Source organism: Callorhinus ursinus, unplaced genomic scaffold (assembly GCF_003265705.2).
Source record: "Callorhinus ursinus isolate GAN/ISIS: 27379988/994484 unplaced genomic scaffold, GSC_fseal_2.0 scaffold18, whole genome shotgun sequence".
Lineage (NCBI taxonomy): Eukaryota > Metazoa > Chordata > Mammalia > Carnivora > Otariidae > Callorhinus > Callorhinus ursinus.
The window spans coordinates 13,270,715-13,291,883 of NW_027397080.1; the positions used below are offsets into that span (position 1 = coordinate 13,270,715).

Sequence of the window (21,169 nt, forward strand, 5' to 3'; positions counted from 1 at the left end):
GGCCTGAAATCAACTCATCCTCTTCAAGCTAATTCCTAGAACTCTTTCTTTAACCTACTCTTTTAGCATTTATTACATTTGCCTTATATTAAAGTGATCTGCATAATTATCTCATTACACTAGGCAGTAAGGCCCTTAGGCAGAAAACTTGGTATTGTCACTGAACCTAATATGGAATATGAACCCAAAAAATATTTGTTGAATAAATGAGTAAATGAAAGCACAAACTAACAACTGCTACACATCAGGCACTCTGGGAGATAAGAAAGATCTGTGTCCCCTTGTTCTCCCAGGTCTTATATATTCTTTCAAAAGAAAAGATGTGATAATCACAGAAGAAAAACAAATATCTTTTAAAACAGTAACTACAAGTAGCTACCATATACTAAGATTCTACTACAGACTACACACTAATCTGGCTCTTTACAAACAAGCCTGTATTTAAATCATTCCATCATTTCTGAGATGTAGGCATCATACCCTCCATCTGATAGTAAGAAGCTGAGGGTCAGAGAAGAGGAATCTGCTTAAGGTCATATACTAGTTTGCAGCAGAACTAGGACTCTTTCTGATTTACATCTAACTCTAAAACCTCTCATCATTCCACTATATCGTGCTTCTTTCCTGGATGCAGCTCTAGAAATAGTTTACAACAAAAGTTACTGTTTGGCCACTTGGTTATTACTAGAAATAGCCTATACATAGAGACCTGTACAGCCCAAAACCAGGGAGCACTTTCCCTTCTCTACCCTTGTTTTGAGACAGAGAAGAAGCTTTTATTTTACTTATTTTACATTTTACCCCTACAAGGGTGACTTTGGGAAATTCCATTGCTTTTTAATGAGTCATATGTACATAGCACAGGATTCTTTGGAGCAGAAGCAACTTATTATAATGTAATCAGTAAATGCCAGACTTAAATAATATTACTGAGCTCTGAGTTATAAAACATTTCTACTATAACTGAAAGGTGTTTTGTCAATAATCAGACTTACAAACATGTCAATATTTAGAGATGAAATTACAGAAATATGGAAAAACTCTAAGTCACATGCAACAGCTAGAAGCATCATGTGGTAAAAAGGGCCCTAGCCTCAATGTCCTAGTTCAGATCCTTGACCCACTATAATTTGTCATTAACCACAAGGAAATTACTTATCACCAAGCATCAAGATAGAAACTAGGAATATAGGGATGTCTGGCTGGCTCAGTCAGTGAAGCATGCAACTCTTAATCTTGGAGCTGTGGGCTCAAGCCCCACATTGGGTGTGGAGATTGCTTAAAAATAAAATCTTTTTTTTTTCAAGATTTATTTACTTAGAGAGAAAGAGTACACACATGGGGAGAGGCAGAGGGAGAGGGGGAGAGAGAGACAAGCAGACACCACCCTGAGTAGGAAGCCCAACACGGGGCTGGATCTCAGGACCCTGAGATCATGACCTGAGCTGAAATCAGAGTCAGATGCTCGACCAACTGAGCCACCCAGGTGCCCAAAACTAAAATCTTTAGGAAAAAAAGGGGTGGGGGGTGCCTGGGTGGTTTAGTCAGTTAAGCATCTGCCTTTGGCTGAGGTCATGATCCTAGGGTCCTGGGATCGAGCCCTGCATCGCGCTCCCTGATCAGTGAGGAGCCTGCTTCTCCCTCTGCCTGTCACTTCCCCTGCTTGTGCTCTGTCAAAAAAATAAAATCTTAAAAAAAAAAAAAGAAAAGAAAGAAAGAAAGAAACTAAGAATATAAAGTAAAATGGAGATAATACCCACTTTGGAGGTTATGAGAATCAGACACACAAATGTACATAAACTACCTTGCATAATGCCTGGCACAAAGTATGTATCCAATATCAATTCCCTCCCTTTTAGGTAAAATTACTTTGTATCCACAGTGATTTTGCTTAGAACTATAAACATAAGGGTTTCCAAACTTTTCCCCACCAAGATCCCACTCAAACATTTATTTTTTTCCTGTTTTTTAAATTAATCAATAACTGAGGCACCTGAGTGGCTCAGTCGGTTAAGCGTCTGCCTTAGGCTCAGGTCATGACCCCCGCCATCAGGCTCTCTGCTCAGCAGGGAGTCTGCTTCTCCCTCCGACCCCTTCTCCCCCCTCTCATGCTCTCTCTCTCTCTCTCTCTCTCTCAAATAAATAAATAAAATCTTTAAAAAAAACAAATAAATTAATCAATAATGTAATTGCCACTGAGAGCACCTAATTAGCATGAGATAAACAATGTGATATTTTAACATCAAAAGCAATACAGTAAAGTCATGGTTAACCTGAAGGTAAATGCATGATTTTGTTTGGTTTTCTGAAACACTGGAAACAGTTCAGAAACCCTTCACAGAACTTTAAGGAGCTAGGAACCCCTGATCAGAAATCACTGGCATACATTCAAGAAAGACTTTGAGACAGATAGCAAATTCCTTATATCACCAGATATTAGCCTACATGTATAGCAAATCTTCCATTCCTAAATGAAAGGTCAGAAGAGCCAATGAAAGTAAGATGTCATATTCAGAACACAGTTATCCCAAGATGCATTAAACCCTACTGGAGTTGCTTCTAGATTACCCTACTCTTCCACATGGTCTGTATCTTTTTTGAGCCCCTGTGCTAGGAGAGAGAGAAGTAGCAGGTGCTTAATGAATGCCTGTTGGCTAACCGGTTAAAGGGCAGACAAAGAATAAGGGGAAGGAAACAAAACCACTGATGGAGCATTTCTATGCTCTGCATGTGAGCATCCAATCTTAGAACTCTATGCAGTATGGTGTTATCGAAATCCAAGGATCACAAGGGCTACATAACTCATCAATATCAGACTATAAATGGCAGAGTTCCTAGGTCAGCCTGATTCACTACTGCATTCTGTGGTTTGAGAAGTAGCATTGTAGCCTTTCCAAACCTTTTACCTACTCAATGATAACGTTGTTAGGGTCGAGGTCTTTCCCAGTCCCTTGGTTGACAACTTTCATGGAGAGGGACACTTTTATCCTATCATTTTTCATCTGTAAAGACAAAAGCAAAGTCACCAACAGCTAAGAGTACACCATTTAGACTGCTGGTCTAAAATCTAACTAAGCATCAAAGCTTTTATCATCATAACAAACACTGAGCTTCTCTAATGGCTGAGGTCCTGTACTAGGAACACTGGGGGTACTAATGAGCATTATAAATAGATCTTGTGGCAGAATAACTCTAGGAAATTGTTTTTATCTCATTCTTGTCCTTCTGGGGAGGAAAGACAGAAATGGTTGTCAGAAATTCAAGGCCTGTGGAGGTAACCAGGCAGAAAATAAATGCTGTTTTTTCCACGTAAGTTCAGCATAATGATGGGTTCAGAGATCCATGAGCCCAGACTGTGTTTCCCAAACATTCCAGACTAGACTAGATCCCCTTTTGGACTTGGTCTAGTGCATTTTTAAACATGAAGGCAATTGTTAACTATGTTGGTCCTCTTTTGCTTCCTCCATCACTTGACGCCCTTTTCCACTTCAGGGTCTCTGCATCAGTTATTCTCCCTGCTTGGAATATGCTTATCCTAACTTTTCACATGACCAGTGCCTTTTCCTTTAGGTCTCAGCTCACACATCATTTCCACAGAGAGCCTATTCCTGATCACTTCATCTAAATCTACCGCTGATACTGCTTGAGCCCATTACGGCACTTACTATAATTTACAATAATAATTACAATTACAATTATTTTATACGTATGTTTGCTTACTTTTATATTTGTCTCATCCAGTTACATTCTACATAAAGCTCCATAACAGCTGAGGTCACCTAGGTCTGGCTCACTCTTATATCCCTCAGACTAGTACATATTAAGCACTCAAATAGTATCTCTTTCAGACCTGTCTCCCCTGCGGTTCTCTGGTACAAGAACAGGCTGCCCACATCCACGACCCTCATGCCCTCAAGTGAGATGCTGTTAACAGCGTCCTTCAAACCTCTCTCACTTGCCTCACACTGCATGGTGCCAGGTATTAGGAGCAATAACGGTAAACTCTGCCTTTTTATTGTTTTGGTCCAAACTGAAGTGTACTGGGCAGCTATTCTTTGAAATTTATGATTAAAACTAGTCCCATAAATTAAGTTTTCTTTTCTCTTTTTGGTTCTTTTTTTTTTTTTCCACCTACCACTTGGAAACTTCATAAAATTGGGAAACATAAACTTCACGGAGGAAAGTTCTATAAACATGTACTTATCGCACCACACTTATTATAGTTTACACCACACCCTTCTGAGTTTAGACAGCTGGCCAGAAGATTTCAATTCAGGACAGAATACAGTGGCAGGATTCAAAAATAAGATCATCAGCCACAGTTAACAATATATACACATTCGCCACCATAAAATACCAACACTTCCCCCCCAGCTTTTCCTCAGTCTTTCTAACAACATGAAAGTTGCACAGAACCTTACCTCTCGACCAATAAGCTTCACCCACACTTTGTCTCCGACATCTACTATCTCAGAGGGCTTATCCACACGACAGGATGACATGTGAGTTCGATGGACCAGACCTGGGTACAAGAAGAAATGAAATAAAACACAGGGTATATCTGGCATTTATACTCTAAATAATGAGGTAAGGAAAAGATGGGAGTTGAGGATTCATTGAAAAATGTGTGTTAATTTAAAACTGTAAATTAAGACAATTTGAGATCACTTTTTGTACTTAATCAGCACATATTCTTTAAAAATAATGCTCAATGTTAGCAAACATATGATACAAGAACAACACATTAGTAAAAACACAAATCAGTGAAAGTCTTTGAAAGCAAGGGCATCAAGATATTTATACCTTTTTTTAAAAAAAAAAGATTTCATTTATTTATTTGACAGAGAGAGAGAGGGAACACAAGCAGGGGGAGTGGGAGAGGGAGAAGCAGGTTTCCCGCTGAGCAGGGAGCCCGATGCGGGGCTCGATCCCGGGACCCCAGGATCATGACCTGAGCCGAAGGCAGATGCTTAACGACCGAGCCACCCAGGCGCCCCAAGATATTTATACCTTTGATGCAAGAATATCATCATTAGAATTTTTCCAAAAGAAAAAACTTAACAGAGGCAAAACCCAAAAACCTATGGGTATATAAAAATACTTGTAGTGGGCGCCTGGGTGGCTCAGATGGTTAAACGTCTGCCTTCAGCTTGGGTCATGATCCCAGGGTCCAGGGATCGAGTCCCGTATCGGGCTCCCTGCTCAGTGGGGAGCCTGCTTCTCCCTCTGCCTCCACCTCTCTCTCTTTCTGTCTCTCATGAATAAATAAATTTAAAAAAATTAAAAAATTAAAAATAAAATAAAAAAATACTTGAAAGGTTTAAAAAAAACTATAAAGCAATCTAAATGACCAATAATTGGAAAATTAGCTTGGTAAACTATGGTAAATCAGTCAAATGGAAGAGTAAGCAGCCAATTAAATTACAATTACACAAAATAATTACGATAGATGTTAAGTGAAAAAAGAAAATCTAAACAAGGTGCCATTTTTAATCTATTAACAACATATTTAGAAAATAATATGCATGGGTGAGAGCATAGTAAAATAAATATTGCTAAGGCTAGCATAAAATTTTAGAAATCATTTAGCAATCACTAACAGGAGTTGTAAAAATATTTAATAAAATTAATTAAAAGTTAAATGATGGATTAGTTATTAAATCATTTTTTAAATATTTATAATAGATATCCTTCTCCTGTCCGTCCAAAGTCCTTTCCTGGGAGAACCACCTTCCCTACTTTTTTTTAATAAATAATTTTGGATTTTTATGAATAAAGTTATTAAAGTATTAATCAATATCACCTTCCCTTTTTTTTTAAGATTTATTTATTTATTTGACACAGAGAGAGAGAGAGAGAGAGAGAGAGAGAGACACAGCAAGAGAGGGAACACAGCAGGGGGAGTGGGAGAAGGAGAAGCAGGCCTCCCGCTGAGCAGGGAGCCCGATGTGGGGCTCAATCCCAGGACCTGGGATCATGACCTGAGCCGAAAGCAGACGCTTAACGACTGAGCCACCCAGGCACCCCACCTTCCCTACTTTCTAAAATAAATCTGGTCCATGGGATTTGGTTGAAGCTGACATAACCCCCAACTGTGGGTACATGACACATGCCTAATCAATCAAGATACTTCACCCCACTGAGTGATTAGCTAAATCAATTAATCTTTTTCAAGACATCTTTCAGGATAATAAACTACAAAAACTTACCAATGCCCATCTTTACCACCAGGTGGCAAGAGTTGGCCCGAGGTAAGACACAAAGCCCTGAAGGTGTAATCTGAGCACCTGATACAGCCCTGGGGAAGCTAGATTTTCCTGCACCCCACAATGAGAATAGCCAAAACATTTCTCAACTGTTTTTCTGTCCCCTTCAATGTATTTTGAAGACAGAAAAAATTAGAAACAAACTAGGGGCACCTGGGTGGCTCAGTCCGTTATGCATCTGCCTTCAGCTCAGGTCATGATCTCAGGGTCCTGAGACTGAGCCCCAAGTTGGGCTCCCTGCTCAGCAGGGAGTCTGCTTCTCCCTCTCCCTCTGCAGCCCACCGCCCCCACCACCTGCCCCACTCGTGCTCTCTCTTGCCTGCTAAAGAATTTTTTAAAAAACGATGCTTAAAAGATTATATAAGAATACGTCAATAACTCATTCTTTAGTAAATATTTGATTGCCTACTCTGTGTCAAGCACTGAAGACAACCAGCATTTTCTCATGTAAATAACAAAAGTACAACAGAAAATTATATGGTATCCCTCTCCCTCTGCCCCTCCCCCCCATGTTCTCTCTTTCTCTCCCTCTCTCTCTCAATAAAATCTTTTAAAAAAGGGGGGGGCGCCTGGGTGGCTCAGTTGGTTGAGTGTCTGCCTTCTAGTCAGGTCATGAGCCCAGGGTCCTGGGACTGACCCCTGCGTCATCCTCCCTGCTCAGCGGGGAGTCTGTTTCTCCCTCTCCCCCTCTCCCCCCACCCTCATGTTCTGTCTCTCTAATAAATAAAATATTTACAAAAAAATTGTATACAGTATGATTACAAATGCTTAAAAAAGACTTTAGGGGAGGTGGGTGGGGGTTGAGGTAACTGAGTGACAGGCATTAAGGAGGGCACTTGATGTGAAGAGCACTGGGTGATATATGCCACAGATGAATTACTGAACTCTAAATCTGAAACTAATGATGTACTGTATGTTGGCTAATTGAATTTAAATTTTAAAAAAAGAAGACTTTAAAAATCAGAAAGAATGATCCAAAATGCTGTAACAATGGTTATCCTAGGGTACAGGATTATAGGTTAATTTTTTTCTTTATTTTCAAGTCTTTCAGTAATAGAGAAAATTATCTCTATTCTGGGGAAAATAAATACAACATACAATTATTTTGAATGAACATAAACCAGGAATGTAAACTAGAGAAAAATGATTAAGTCAAAGAGTTACATCTAAAATACCTGCCCTCCCTTAAATTGTGTGGGGGAATGATGAGCCTGTATTCTCTCTCTCAAGCTCACTCTCTCATGCGTGCATCCACAAGGACATTGTCTCAGCAGGCATGTATCTGTGATGAGAAGCATCTGCCCTCTGCTTGGAGCTCCTGTTGGAAGTCACAGCTTGCTCTGACCAGGGTCACTGGGGCTCACATACCTACTGCAGCTCATTTTGGAGGCTGACAGCCTATCTCTATGAATAACTCTGGGTCCTTCAAAATGTTATATACATCATAAAACCTATGTTTTTAATCTTAGACCACATCACGTAATCTCCAAATTGGATAAAACATGCGAGGCTGGGGGTCCCCCCCACCTGCCCCCAGGATGGTGTAACGAGCAGAGCAGCCTGAAAGTCTGAAGAGGATATTCAGATGCCCTACAGGAAAGGGAAACCTTGCACTTTGGCATTTTTTGGCTGCAACTGTTCTCTCATTCTAAAATTCACTTCTTTCCTCTATTGCTAATGAAAGTTATGAAGGAAATTAATGTTGAATCTAACAATACTTGCATTTCTTTTCTATCCTGAAACAGAAGGTCTGTACCACAAACAAGGAAATAATGGCATTAACCATTTGTCCTCCCACCTGATCTCAAAGTAGGATATTCTTTGGTCTGGGCATCATTCCTGGTTCAATGTGGCATTATTAGTAGTGAAAAACTGGAACTTCAAAATGATCATGTGGTACAACTGATGATAGACTAATGTTTAAATGTTTACAAAAGTATGTGAAAAGATGAAGAAATGTTTAAGGCTCATTAAGTGTAAAAAGCTACAAAATACATATATACAGAGTATAAACTGAAACTCAACATTAAGTTTTATGTACATGTGACTTATAAAAAATATACCAAAATGTTAATAGTGCCTATCTGTGTGGTAGTAGTATCATATAATTCCTTCAGAATCTTTCCTCTTATTTTTCTATAATATGCATGCAATATTTTAATCATAAAAGTATCTTAAAAGCAAAATAGAAAATGATATGTACACTACAACTGAGGTAAAACTATGTCTCATATAGACACAGACCAAAAGAGAATATAAAAATAGTTATGCCAGGGTGCAAGATTTTTATAGTTAAGACATTAATGGCTTATTACCAAAAGACCTTAGCTTACAGGGTGAATTAAATAAGGGAAATGGTCTAGCCCTCAGCTATGAAGGCAAATGTCAGGTGGGCAGTTGGATATGTAAGTCCATAGCTCAGAGGAGGCATATGAACTGAAGATACAAATATATGTAGGAGTCTGCAAATGTAAACTTATGTACTAAAACACTTTAACCGGGGGCACCTGGGTGGCTCAGTCGGTCAGGCATCTGCCTTCAGCTCAGGTCCTGATCCCAGGGTCCTGGGATCGAGCCTGCGTGGGGCTCCCTGCTCAGTGGGGAGTCTGCTTCTCCCTCTACCTCTGCCCCTCCCCCTTCCATTTGTGCTCTCACATGCATATACACTCCCTCTCTCAAATAAATAAAATCTTTTAAAATAAATAAATAATAAAATAAAATATATTAATCTGATGGTCAATATAGTGATTGGTACAGGGACAGACACAATTCACCAATTTATTAATTTATGACAGAGGATATACTTTTTTTAAAAAAGATTTCTTTCTTTCTTTGTGAGAGAGAGAGGGGGAGAGAGAGTGCACGCACACACACAAGAAGAGGGAGTGGCAGGCAGAGGGAGAAGCCGGCTCCTTGCCAAGCAAGGAGCATGATGTGGGACGCGATCCCAGAACCCTGGGATCATGATGTGAGCCAAAGGCAGATGCTTAACCAAGTGAGCCACCCAGGCATCCCGAGGATATACTTTTTAAAATTCCCAGCCCTTGCCTAATAGACTACTCACTGTTCCCTACTCACTGTTTTTAGGTATCAAATACTTAAAAAATTGGATAAGTGATCAGAAATTGTTTCAACACAGAATCAGAACAAAATGGTGACACATGGTTTAAGATAGGTTTCCAGTCCACAACTTTAATGGACTATCACTTCCTCATAAAAGAATCCATCTCTCTCTAGTTCCTAGCATCAGATTCATTTCTGCTCTCAATAAAGGGAAGACAAACACTGCCAACTTCAGATTCTCAGGCTTTCTTTTACTATGTTCCAGCCTGACAACCCACCCTGTTCACATAATCTTCCCCTAGATAGAATGATACAGTCAATTAGATTTGTCTCCTAAATTATAATTTCATTACAATCCCTTTTCTCTGGAATCACACCCAGATTAGCTTGTTACCATCTCAAGAGTGCTCTCATCTCTTTAGTCACAGAGTTACAGGCAATTACCTGGTATATTTCTATCTATGGCTAATCTCATACTCTGTATGGGGGATTCATCACCAGTTGCATTCTCAGAGGACAGTCTATATTCTTGGGAGGTATTTCACTGTTACCCACATAAACCACCCACAGTTGGATTAAGTGGATATGGTAGAGGGCACCAAATAACACATTTGAGGCCCCCTCACTCTGTGCTGGATACCTCACTAAATACAGTACATCCACCCATTCATTTAATCTTTATATCAACCCTGTGATGTAGGTTCACATGAGGAAATACAGTAAATGATAAATACATTGTGCAAGATCACAAAGCTAATAAAGAACTGCAATTCAAATATGAGTCTGTAGGGTCTTCTACAACATACTGATATTTCTCCAATTTTTATTATTGATCTGTTATCTTTTCAATTAAAAAAAAAGAAAGATGGTCTCATCTATAAGTAGTAGAAACACATCTAATTCTGCTCCAGCATATGCTCCAAAATGAACAGAAATAATGAAAATGCTTTGCTTGTCCGTCTACATGGAAGGGAGCTCTTCAGAGCAGTTTGTGCCTGGATTTCTGACATGAAGCCATAAATGCCCAAAGGGCATATCAAGTCCATCATCACATTCAGTAAACCCAACAGGACACTTAAACAGACTGAATCCCATCTGAGTGTCTGCTAGCAAAAGAAGAAAAGAAATTGTGACAACTTGGAAAGACCTAGCATCTCAATCACCATATATAAAACACAAACAAACAGAGGGTAGCCTATTATTGTTCCCTTAAAAATACTCTCCCAAATGTGCTGTTCAACCTTAATTTCTTTTACAACTCCCAGTGACTATAAAGAGGTGAAAATTATAAACCATTAAAGGACAGCTACAGCCCAAAAATGTCAAAATAAAAGGTCCCCTTTATCTTTGGGGGATCTGAATTCCCTTTCTAGAATTTTCATATAAGTTATCACCAATGGTGTATGACAATAATGTAAGTCCACAAATTAAAGTGCTTTCACACCCTTTATCTTGTTGGGATTATAGACTCACTCAAAAGTTACTAAATATCCACAATATTATAGGAAAAAATGGATTCAAGGACAAGTAAGACATGATCCTGCCAATCAAGAATCTCGAAAACATGCACATCATTCCCGTTTCACAGATAAGGAAACTGAGGCTCAAGTCTTACTCAAAGGCTCAAAGCAACTGGAAGTCAAAAGCCAATAAATGGCAGAGCTGGGACTAGAACTTATTCGTTTAATAAAATGTACTTAACACCCACTATTCCTCAGGTACTGTTCTAGGCCCCAACATTTCACAGTTCAGTGGATAACTACAACTTCACTTATATTATTACACCACATTGTAATTTGTTCATATCTCTAGACTATGAACAATCTGAGAGCAGCAGGGACTGTTTTCTTATCTCTCTGTTCCCACCTAACATAGTGACCAGATAATAAAATTCAATAATTATTTGCTAAACTGAATACACGCTAAAAACATTTGAGCTTCAGGGTGCCTGGGTGGCTCAGTCGGTTAAATGTCTAACTCTTGATCTCAGCTCAGGGCTTGATATTGGGGGCGTGAGTTCAAGCCCTTGTGTTGGGCTCCACGAAGTAAAAATATTTGTGCTTCTACCATAAGCAAGACATTTTAAAAGTATAACACTAAACAATCTCTGATCCCAAAATTTCACGTGCTGGTGGGGCAGAGGATAGTAGAGCAAAAAAAAAGAACTTCATAAAAAAATTGCATTGACACTATGATAGTCACTAGCCATGTTGCTAAGTTTAAATTTAAATTAAAATAAAGTTGAAAGTCAGTGGCTACATTATTAGACAGCAAAGATGTGCTATAATGCAAAAATATATTTGGTCTTTGTCCCTGGTTCCTAGACAGGCTGCACAGAACTCCTATAACTCTTGGCATCTCTCCAGTGATAGGAGAGTCTTTTGTTATTCATAAGCCCCTTCTGATCACATCAGAGTTTGTGCTAATGAGGTGACTTAGCATGGGGCTCCTAGAGGTCTCTGAATGGGCCAAGTCTCCAGAAGATCAAATGATGAGAGGGTTGGAACTTTCAGCCTCACTGGTCTCCAGGAAAGAGGGGGAGGGGCTAGAGAGTAAGCTCTCTAAAAACTCCTGAATGGTGAGATTCAGACAGCTTCCAGGTTAGTGAACACATGAGCTTGTTGGGAGGGTGGTGTGCCAGAGAAGACATGTAAGCTCGGAATACACCACCCACCCATACCTTGCCATTCTAGCAAATTATCAAACTTGAGGAGGGGGTTGTGGGAACCCTTGCTTCGTAGCCCACCATTCAGAAGTCCAGGTGGCTCAGGACTTATGACTGGCATCTAAAATAGGGGAAGTCTTGTGAGTCTGAGCCCCTTTAACTTGTGGGATCTGACACCTGCTCAAGGTAGATAGTGTCAGAAGTGAATTAAGACGCCTCCTGTTGGAAGCTGGAGAACTGGTTAGTGTCAGAAAACACACTGGAACAGATACAGAACATTTCCCTCATCACACAGAGTTTTATTAGGCACCACTATGAGATGGGGGAAAATCTAGTTTAAATCTGAACACTAGGAAGGGGTCTTCAACTAAGTAGTGGTAAAAATTCTAAGAATAGAAGGCTGAGAAAAACAACCAAGTCTCCCTTCCCGAATCAAAATGTTAAAGTCTGGAGAGCAGAATTATTTTATAGCTCAGTCCTTTTGGCATGGGACTTAATGATCTTCCCCCTTCGAGAGCAGAGAAGCTAAAATACAACTGTTCGAGTTATGCAGTAAACCCACAGAAAAGACTGGGATTAGAGAGTTCCCACCTAATTACTTGGCTTCCTGGGCTCTCCCTCTGAGGCTTGTCTCGCCAGCTGTCAGACTAACAGATCACATGTAAGCAGAAAGCCATAATCAGAGGCATCCCCTGACAGGTCATGGACACGAATGAGTTGAAGACTGACTGCTGAGAGGCGGCAGGCCTTTCATCTCCACACAGTCCCCAAAGTGCCACATAAATGCTCAAGTAGGATGGGACTTTCAAGTACTGGGAGCTATGGCAAGTACACCACGAAAATCTGTCTTCAGACCAAAAGAGGTACGTGCCTATAGAGACCGGGATGAGTTCCCTCACATTAAAACCTAGACAACATAAAATGAGAAACTTTATAACAGATTGCTGACTGCTAGCTTGGAAACTACTGGTGAACCCTTTCTAATTCCAAGATGCAATTTGTGGCACAGTAGTCTTCAAGGCTAGAAGCATGGCTTTATTATCCAAAGATCAGCTGTTGGATTTATTTTTAAAGAAAAATTTTGTTTTAAAAAACTGCACAAAGAAAAAGTCTCTATTCCACGTCCATGTCTCCCGTAGCAAACTGAACCCTCCAGAGGTGACCCCTGTTAACAGTTTGTTGAGTAAGCTTCTAGGCTTTCTTCTAAACATATGCAATAATTCAAAAAACTACATAGGCTAATGTATACATGCTTTAAAATGTAGGTAGGGATGGGACACCTGGGTGGCTCAGACGGTTAAGCATCTGCCTTCAGCTCAGGTTTTGATCCCAAGGTCCGGGGATCAAGTCCTGCATCAGGCTCCTTGCTGAGGAAGGAGCTCCCTGCTTCACTTCCCTTCACCCCCTGCCTGCCTCTCCCCCTGCTTGTGCCCTCTCTCTGATAGATAGATAGATAGATAGATAGATAGATAGATAGATAGATAGATAAATAAATAAAATCAATCTTCAAAAAAATTTTTTAAATGTAGGCAGGAAGGGTCATGCTCTTCAAACTGCTGCAACATGCTTTTTTGTCTTACCTTGGACATCCTTCCATTTCAATAAATTGGGACTTACCCATTTCATCAATTCTAAGAGGCACTTTCCTGCCCTCACTTTACCATCTCTGAAATAAGAATGCTTCCTACAACCAGTGCCATCTTACAAAGGCTTTCAGTCAGGCATCAGTGTGGGGGTAGCTGTATCAGAACTTCTCACAGATCCTTTGTGGTGAAAGGAAGAAGGCACCAGCATCAAAGTATCATGCTTCTTATCAACTGCATAGTCCACTGCACAAATGTACATAATTTATCTAAGTCTATGCTACAAACTAAATCCACTAAAGGACTGCTGGATTAAAGGGGAAGCACATTAAAAATGTGAATAGGCATTGCCAAAATCTATAACAATTTATACTCTCAACAGTAAGTAAAACTATTATTGGAAATACCTATTTCCAAAACTGGTCATTAATAGCAAGTTTTTTAAGTTTTTATTTAAATTCCAGATAGTTAACATAGAGGGTAACAGCAATGTCTTTAATAATTGTTAATCTCAAAAATCTTATGAGTATTTTAAATCACTTTAAAAAACTATTTTGAGATAATTTTAGATTCACATGTAGTCACAAGAAATATGCAGAGGGGCACCTGGGTGGCTCAGTCGGTTAAGCGGCTGCCTTCAGCTCAGGTCATGATCCCAGAGTCCTGGGATCGAGCCCCATGTTGGGCTCCCTGCCAGTGGAGAGCCTACTTCTCCCTCTCCCTCTGCTTGCCTCTCTGCCTACCTGTGCTCGCTCTCTCTCTCTGTCAAATAAATAAATAAAATCTTAAAAAAAAAAAAAGAAATATGCAGAGAAAACCTGGGTACCCCTTACCCAGTTTCTTAACTGTAATAGTAAGTATAGCATTTCTGGTGTTCTCTGAGTTATTCTAGCAAAATTATCAAAACTGGGGTCGGGGATGGTGTGGGAACACTGAAATGTGTAGTATGCCAGAAGTCTGGATAACCTGGGGACTCGATGCTTGTACCTGGTGTCTGAAGTGAGGGCAGTCTTGTGGAACACAGCCCTGAAGTCTGCGGAGTCGGGCGCTACCTCGGCAGTTAGTGTCAGAACTGAACTAAACTATAGGATAACCAGCTGGTGTCAAGAATCAGAGAGCTGGTTAATTGCATGCCACATTCTGCAATGGCAATAAACAACTGCAGTACTGACACATGTCACAGCATGGAAGATCCTAGAAAACATGCTGAGTGAAAAAAACCAAGTCACAAAAGACCCCATGTTGTATTATTCCACTTAATAGGAAATGTCCAGACAAGGCAAACAAAGACAGAAGGTAGACTAGTGGCTGCCTAAGACTCAGGCAGGTAGGATGGTAATTTGGAGTGACTGCTAATAGGTACAGAGTTTCTCTTTGGGGGTGATGAAAATGTTCTCACGTTAGATTATAGTGATGGCTGCAAAACTGAATATACAAAAAAACCCCCAAAACACTGAATTGTACATTTGGGTGAAATGCACAGTATAAGAATTACTTCTCAATAAAACTGCCAAAAAAAAAAAAAAAAGGATGTTACACAAAAGGAATCATAAGATATGCAACCTTGGGGCACCTGGGTGGCTCAGTCATTAAGCGTCTGCCTTCAGCTCAGGTCCTGGGTCCCGGGATCAAGCCCCACGTCGGGTTCCCTGCTCCACGGGAAGCCTGCTTCTCCCTCCCCCACGCCCCCTGCTTGTGTTTCCTCTCTTGCTGTCTCTCTCTCTGTCAAAATATAAAAACTTAAAAAAAAAAATATGTAACCTTTTGGGATTACCTTTTTTCACTCAACATAATTCTCTGGAGATTGAGCCAGATTTTTTATTTTTTATATTTTAAAGATTTTATTTATTTGACAGAGACACAGTGAGAGAGGGAACACAAGCAGGGGGAGTGGGAAAGGGAGAAGCAGGCTTTCCACTAAGCAGAGGGCCCAATGCAGGGCCCAATCCCAGGACCCTGGGATCATGACCCAAGCCAAAGGCAAGTCGCTCAACCACTGAGCCACCCAGGCACCCGAGATTGAGCCAGATTGTTGCGTACATCCATACTTCATTCTCATTCTTCTTTACTGCCAAGTAGTATTCACTGCATAGATGTGCAACAATTTAAATTAGTTCTATTTTTTTTAAGATTTATTTATTTTGGAGAGTGAGAGAGAGCTCACACAAAGCGGGGAGGGGCAGGGGAGCGAAAGAGAATCCCAAGCAGTCTCCACCCTGAGCACGGAGCTGGACACGGGGCTCAATCCCACAATCCTGAGATCATGACCCAAGCCAAAACTAAGAGTCAGCTACCTAACCAACTGAGCCACCCAGGCGCACCTTAAGTTAGTTTTAAATCAATCCGGAGAAAGCATCTTTTAAGATGTTTATCGATCAACTGCTATTCTTTCTCCTGTGAATTCTTTCCATATTCTTGGCCCCTTTTCCTACATTCCCTTTTTTTATTAGTCTTTTATCATGTGTCCTACAAATTCTTTTTCACAACTTAACTTTGCTTATGATTTTTGAAATAAAATTGTTTACTTTTATGAAGTCAAATATCATTCTATATTTTTTCTAATAATATCCTTGAAATTAAATTTTTTTATACCAAAATCTTTGATAATTCCTTAATTTATTATAGCACGAGGAATTAGCAAGTTGAGTTTTTGGATCTACTAGCACTGTGATATGGTAAAAAGCTCACTGGGCTAGGAATTAGGAGGCTCAGGTTCTAGACCTAGCTGTGCCATTACCTAGCTACATCACTCTGAGCAGGCCACTGGTCTGTAGGACTTGTCTTTCCTACATAACACAATTATTTGAAGAAACAAATAAGATTATAGATATTAAGGTGATTCTCAAGAAATGTTCAACAAATGCCTATAATTTTAAAAAGAAAAATTAAAGCATAATATATATAATATATTCGTATTGGTTACAACAATATTCCCACTCTATGTGCCATATACTAGAAAATTCACAACATCAGCCTCAGAGAGGAAATAGCTTGTCCTACCCCAAATCCTAAGACCAAAGAGGTCAAGTGTCTTGCCTAGGGTCATAGATGAAATTTAGACAAGAGCTGGTTCCAGAAGTGAACCCAAATAGCTACACCCAGCCCCCCGCCAACTCAGAGAGCATCATTCTTCCAAGTTAAGACCTACGAAAACATGGACTGTCATCATTTATCTATATTCATATCTCTACACTAAAGACAAAAACAAAACTACTGTTTGAAAAAGTGAGTCTATAGTCAGGATGTGGTGGGGTGACAGAAAACAGTAGAAGAGAAAGGCTGAATTTCAAGTGATAGGTTACCACCTTGCTTCCGACAGCCTGGGATTTTGATGAAGGCTCCATAGTCTGTCACCATAGCCACCTATAAAGACCGAGAAAAAAAAGAAAGAAAGAAAGAAAGAAAAAGAATCAATGTCACACAAATGATAATCTCTCTTCCATAGCATTTAACCTAGTCTCCCTGAATTTCTACTTGGCAATGACTGCTGCAAAGCTCCCTAAAAGTTAGGTTCTGTCAAATATTCTTTCTGTTCTTTTTGAAATTTAGACTGGCAGGTATGTGTGAACACATTAAAAACACTGGTGAGGTTGGAGTGTTGTCAGATGGTATGACAAAATCTAGGGATGTCCAAATCCCACACCTACTGAAATCCCCAAAGGAGATATTTGAAGAAACGGAACACAGAGCAGAAAATCTGGTAATAAAGTTACACTTCTTATTAGCTGGGACTGAGGCCCCCAATCCCAATACAGAGAACTTTAATATTTTGGGATGGATTATACAGGACACCCCTTTTTCCTAAACTTCAAGTCAAAAGAGATGATATAGCCTGCTCTATTTAACTCCAAACCAGTCTTAGGTTTTATAAGACAACTACAGAAAAAAACAACACACAGAAAACTGACAGAACCTAAAAAGTTGTAATGAGAGAGAAAAAGAGTTGTCCCCGAGTCTTTTGTGGAGGTGACCTAAGATGGAGAAGTTACAGGCTTGATGGGTCTATGTAATAGGTAATAGTAATGAAAGGCCCAGAACCCCTGCCACAAAAACATTATCCCAGGAACTGGAGCAAGATGGTGGAGGAGTAGGAGACCTAAATTTCGTCTGGTCCCAGGAATTCAGCTAGACAGTTATCAAACCATTCAGAATACCTACAAACTCAACAGGAGATCAAAGAAAAGAATAGCAGCAATTCTATGAACAGAAAAGCGACCACTTTCTGAAAGTATATATTTTTCTGGGGTCGTTGCTAGCATTTTGTTCTCTCATTCATCTATTCTCCTCTGGACAAAATGATAAGATGGAAAAACTCACCTCAAATAAAAGAACAAGAGGCAGGCAGTACCGACTGCCAGAGACCTAAGCAATACAGACATTAGTAAGATGTCGGAACTAGAGTTCAGAATGACAATTATAAAGATACTAGCTGGGCTTGAAAAAAGCATAGAAGATACTAGAGAATCCCCTTCTGGAGAAATAAAAGAACTAAAATCTAACCAAGTCTAAATCAAAAAGGCTATTAATGAGGTGCAATCAAAAATGGAGGCTCTAACTGCTAGGATAAATGAGGCAGAAGAGAGAATTAGTGATATAAAAGACCAAATGATGGAGAATAAAGAAGATGAGAAAAAGAGAGATTAAACAACTACTGGATCATGAAGGGAGAATTCGAGAGATAAGTGATACCATAAAGTGAAACAACATTAGAATAATTGTGATCCCAGAAGAAGAAAGAGAGAGAGGGGGGCAGAAGGTATATTGGAGCAAATTATAGCAGAGAATTTCCCTAATTTGGGAAAGGAAACAAGCATCAAAATCCAGGAGGCACAGAGAACCCCCCTCAAAATCAAGAAAAATAGGTCAACACCCCGACATCTAATAGGAAAACTTACAAGTCTCAGAGACCAAAAGAAAATCCTGAAAAGCAGCTCGGGAGAAGAGGTCTGTAACCTACAACGGTAGAAACATTAGACTGGCAGCAGACCTACCCACAGAGACCTGGCAGGCCAGAAAGGACTGGCATGATGTATTCAGAGCACTAAACGAGAAAAACATGCAGCCAAGAATACTATATCCAGCTAGGCTGAAAATAGAAGGAGAGATAAAAAGCTTCCAGGACAAACAAAAACTAAGAGTTTGCGAACATCAAACCAGCCCTACAAGAAATACTGAAAGGGGTCCTCCAAGCAAAGAAAGAGCCTAAAAGTAACATTGACAAGAAAGGAACAGACACAATATAGAGTAACAGTCACCTTACAGGCAATACAATGGCACTAAATTCATATCTTTCAATAGTTACCCTGAATGTAAATGGGCTAAATGCCCCAATCAAAAGACACAGGGTATCAGATCAATATGCTATCTGCAAGAAACTCATTTTAGACCTAAAGACACCTCCAGATCTAAAGTAAGGGGTGGAAAACCATTTACCATGCTAATGGACATCAAAAGAAAGCTGGGTGGCAATCCTTACATCAGACAAATTAGATTTTAAACCAAAGACTATAATAAGAGATAAGGAAGGACACTACATCATACTTAAAGGGTCTATCCAACAAGAAGATCTAACAATTTTAAATATCTATGCCCCTAACATGAGAGCAGCCAATTATATAAGCCAATTAATAACAAAATCAAAGAAACACATTGACCATAATACAATAAGAGTAGGGGACTTTTAACAGCCCCCCCTTCACTGAAATGGACAGATCATCTAAGCAAAAGATCAACAAGGAAATAAAGGCTTTAAATGACACACTGGACCAGATGGACTTCACAGATATATTCAGAACATTCTATCCCAAAGCAACAGAATACACATTCTTCTCTAGTGCACATGGAACATTCTCCAGAATAGATCACATCCTGGGTCACAAAATCAGGTCTCAACCGGTACCAAAAGATTGGGATTATTCCCTGCATATTTTAGGACCACAATGCTTTGAAACTAGAACTCAATCACAAGAGGAAAGTTGGAAAGAATTCAAATGGAGGCTAAAGAGCATCCTACTAAAGAATGAATGGGTCAACCAGGAAATTAAAAAGAATTAAAAAAAATTCATGGAAACAAATGAAAATGGAAACACAATTATTCAAAATCTTTGGGATGCAGCAAAGGCGGTCCTAAGAGGAAAGTATATAGCAATACAAGCTTTTCTCAAGAAACAAAAAAGGTCTCACATACACAACCTAACCCTACACCTAAAGGAGCTGGAGAAAGAACAGAAAATAAAGCCTAAACCCAGTAGGAGAAGAGAAATAATAAAGATCAGAGCAGAAATCAATGAAATACAAACCAAAAGAACAGTAGAACAGATCAACGAAACTAGGAGCTGGTTCTTTGAAAGAATTAATAAGATCGATAAACACCTGGCCAGACGCATCAAAAAGAAAAAGAGAAAGGACCCAAATAAATAAAATCATGAATGAAGAGGAGAGATCACAACCAACACCAAAGAAATACAATTATAAGAACATATTATGAGCAACTAAATGCCAGCAAATTAGACAATCTGGAAGAAACAGATGCATTCCTAGAGACGTATAAACTACCAAAACTGAACGAGGAAGAAACAGAAAACCTGAATAGACCCATAACCAGTAAGGAAATCGAAGCAGTAATCAAAAATCTCCCAATAAACAAGAGCTCAGGGCCAGATGGCTTCCCAGGGGAATTTTAACAAACATTAAAGAAGAATACCTATTCTTCTGAAATTGTTCCAAAAAATAGAAATGGAAGGAAAACTTCCAAACTCATTTTATGAGGCCAGCATTACCTTGATCCCAAAACCAGAAATGAACCCATCAAAAAGAACTACAGACCAATATCCCTGATGAACATGGATGCAAAAATGCTCACCAAAATACTAGCCAATAGGATCCAACAGTACATTAAAAGGATTATTCACCACGACCAAGTGGGATTTATTCCTGGGCTGCAAGGTTGGTTCAACATCTGCAAATCAATCAACGTGATACAATACATTAATAAAAGGAAGAACAAGAACCATACGATCCTCTCAATAGATGCAGAAAAAACATTGGACAAAGTACAGCATCCTTTCTTGATTAAAACTCTTCACAGTGTAGGGATAGAGGGTACATATCTCAATATCATAAAAGCCATCTATGAAAAACCCACAGCGAATATCATTCTCAATGGGGAAAAGCTGAGGGCTTTTCCCCTAAGGTCAGGAACACGGCAGGGATGTCCACTATCACCACTGTTATTCAACATAGTACTAGAAGTCCTAGCCTCAGCAATAAGACAACAGAAAGAAATAAAAGGCATCCAAATTGGCAAAGGAGTCAAACTCTCACTCTTTGCAGATGACATGATACTTTATGGGGAAAACCCAAAGACTCCACCCGAAAACTGCTAGAACTCATACAGGAATACAGTAAAGTGGCAGGATGTAAAATCAATACACAGAAATTAGTGGCATTTCTATTCACCAATAACAAGGCAGAAGAAAGAGAAATTACAAAGTCGATCCCATTTACAATTGCACCCCAAACCATAAGATACCTAGGAATAAATCTAACTAAAGAGGCAAAGAATATGTACTCAGAAAACTACAGAATACTCA

General features: G+C 39.5%; 1 protein-coding gene across 1 annotated transcript in view; it reads right to left on the minus strand.

Moving 5' to 3' along the window:
* Nucleotides 1-21,169, minus strand: part of ZCCHC17 (zinc finger CCHC-type containing 17) — a 59,671-nt gene that overhangs the window by 21,120 nt on the left and 17,382 nt on the right. Inside the window, exons 3-5 of the mRNA XM_025856225.2 lie at nucleotides 16,883-16,940; nucleotides 4,422-4,522; nucleotides 2,911-3,002 (exon numbers count right to left, since the gene is read on the minus strand). Coding sequence (XP_025712010.1) covers nucleotides 2,911-3,002; nucleotides 4,422-4,522; nucleotides 16,883-16,940 — 251 coding nt within the window. The remainder of the gene's footprint in view (nucleotides 1-2,910; nucleotides 3,003-4,421; nucleotides 4,523-16,882; nucleotides 16,941-21,169) is intronic.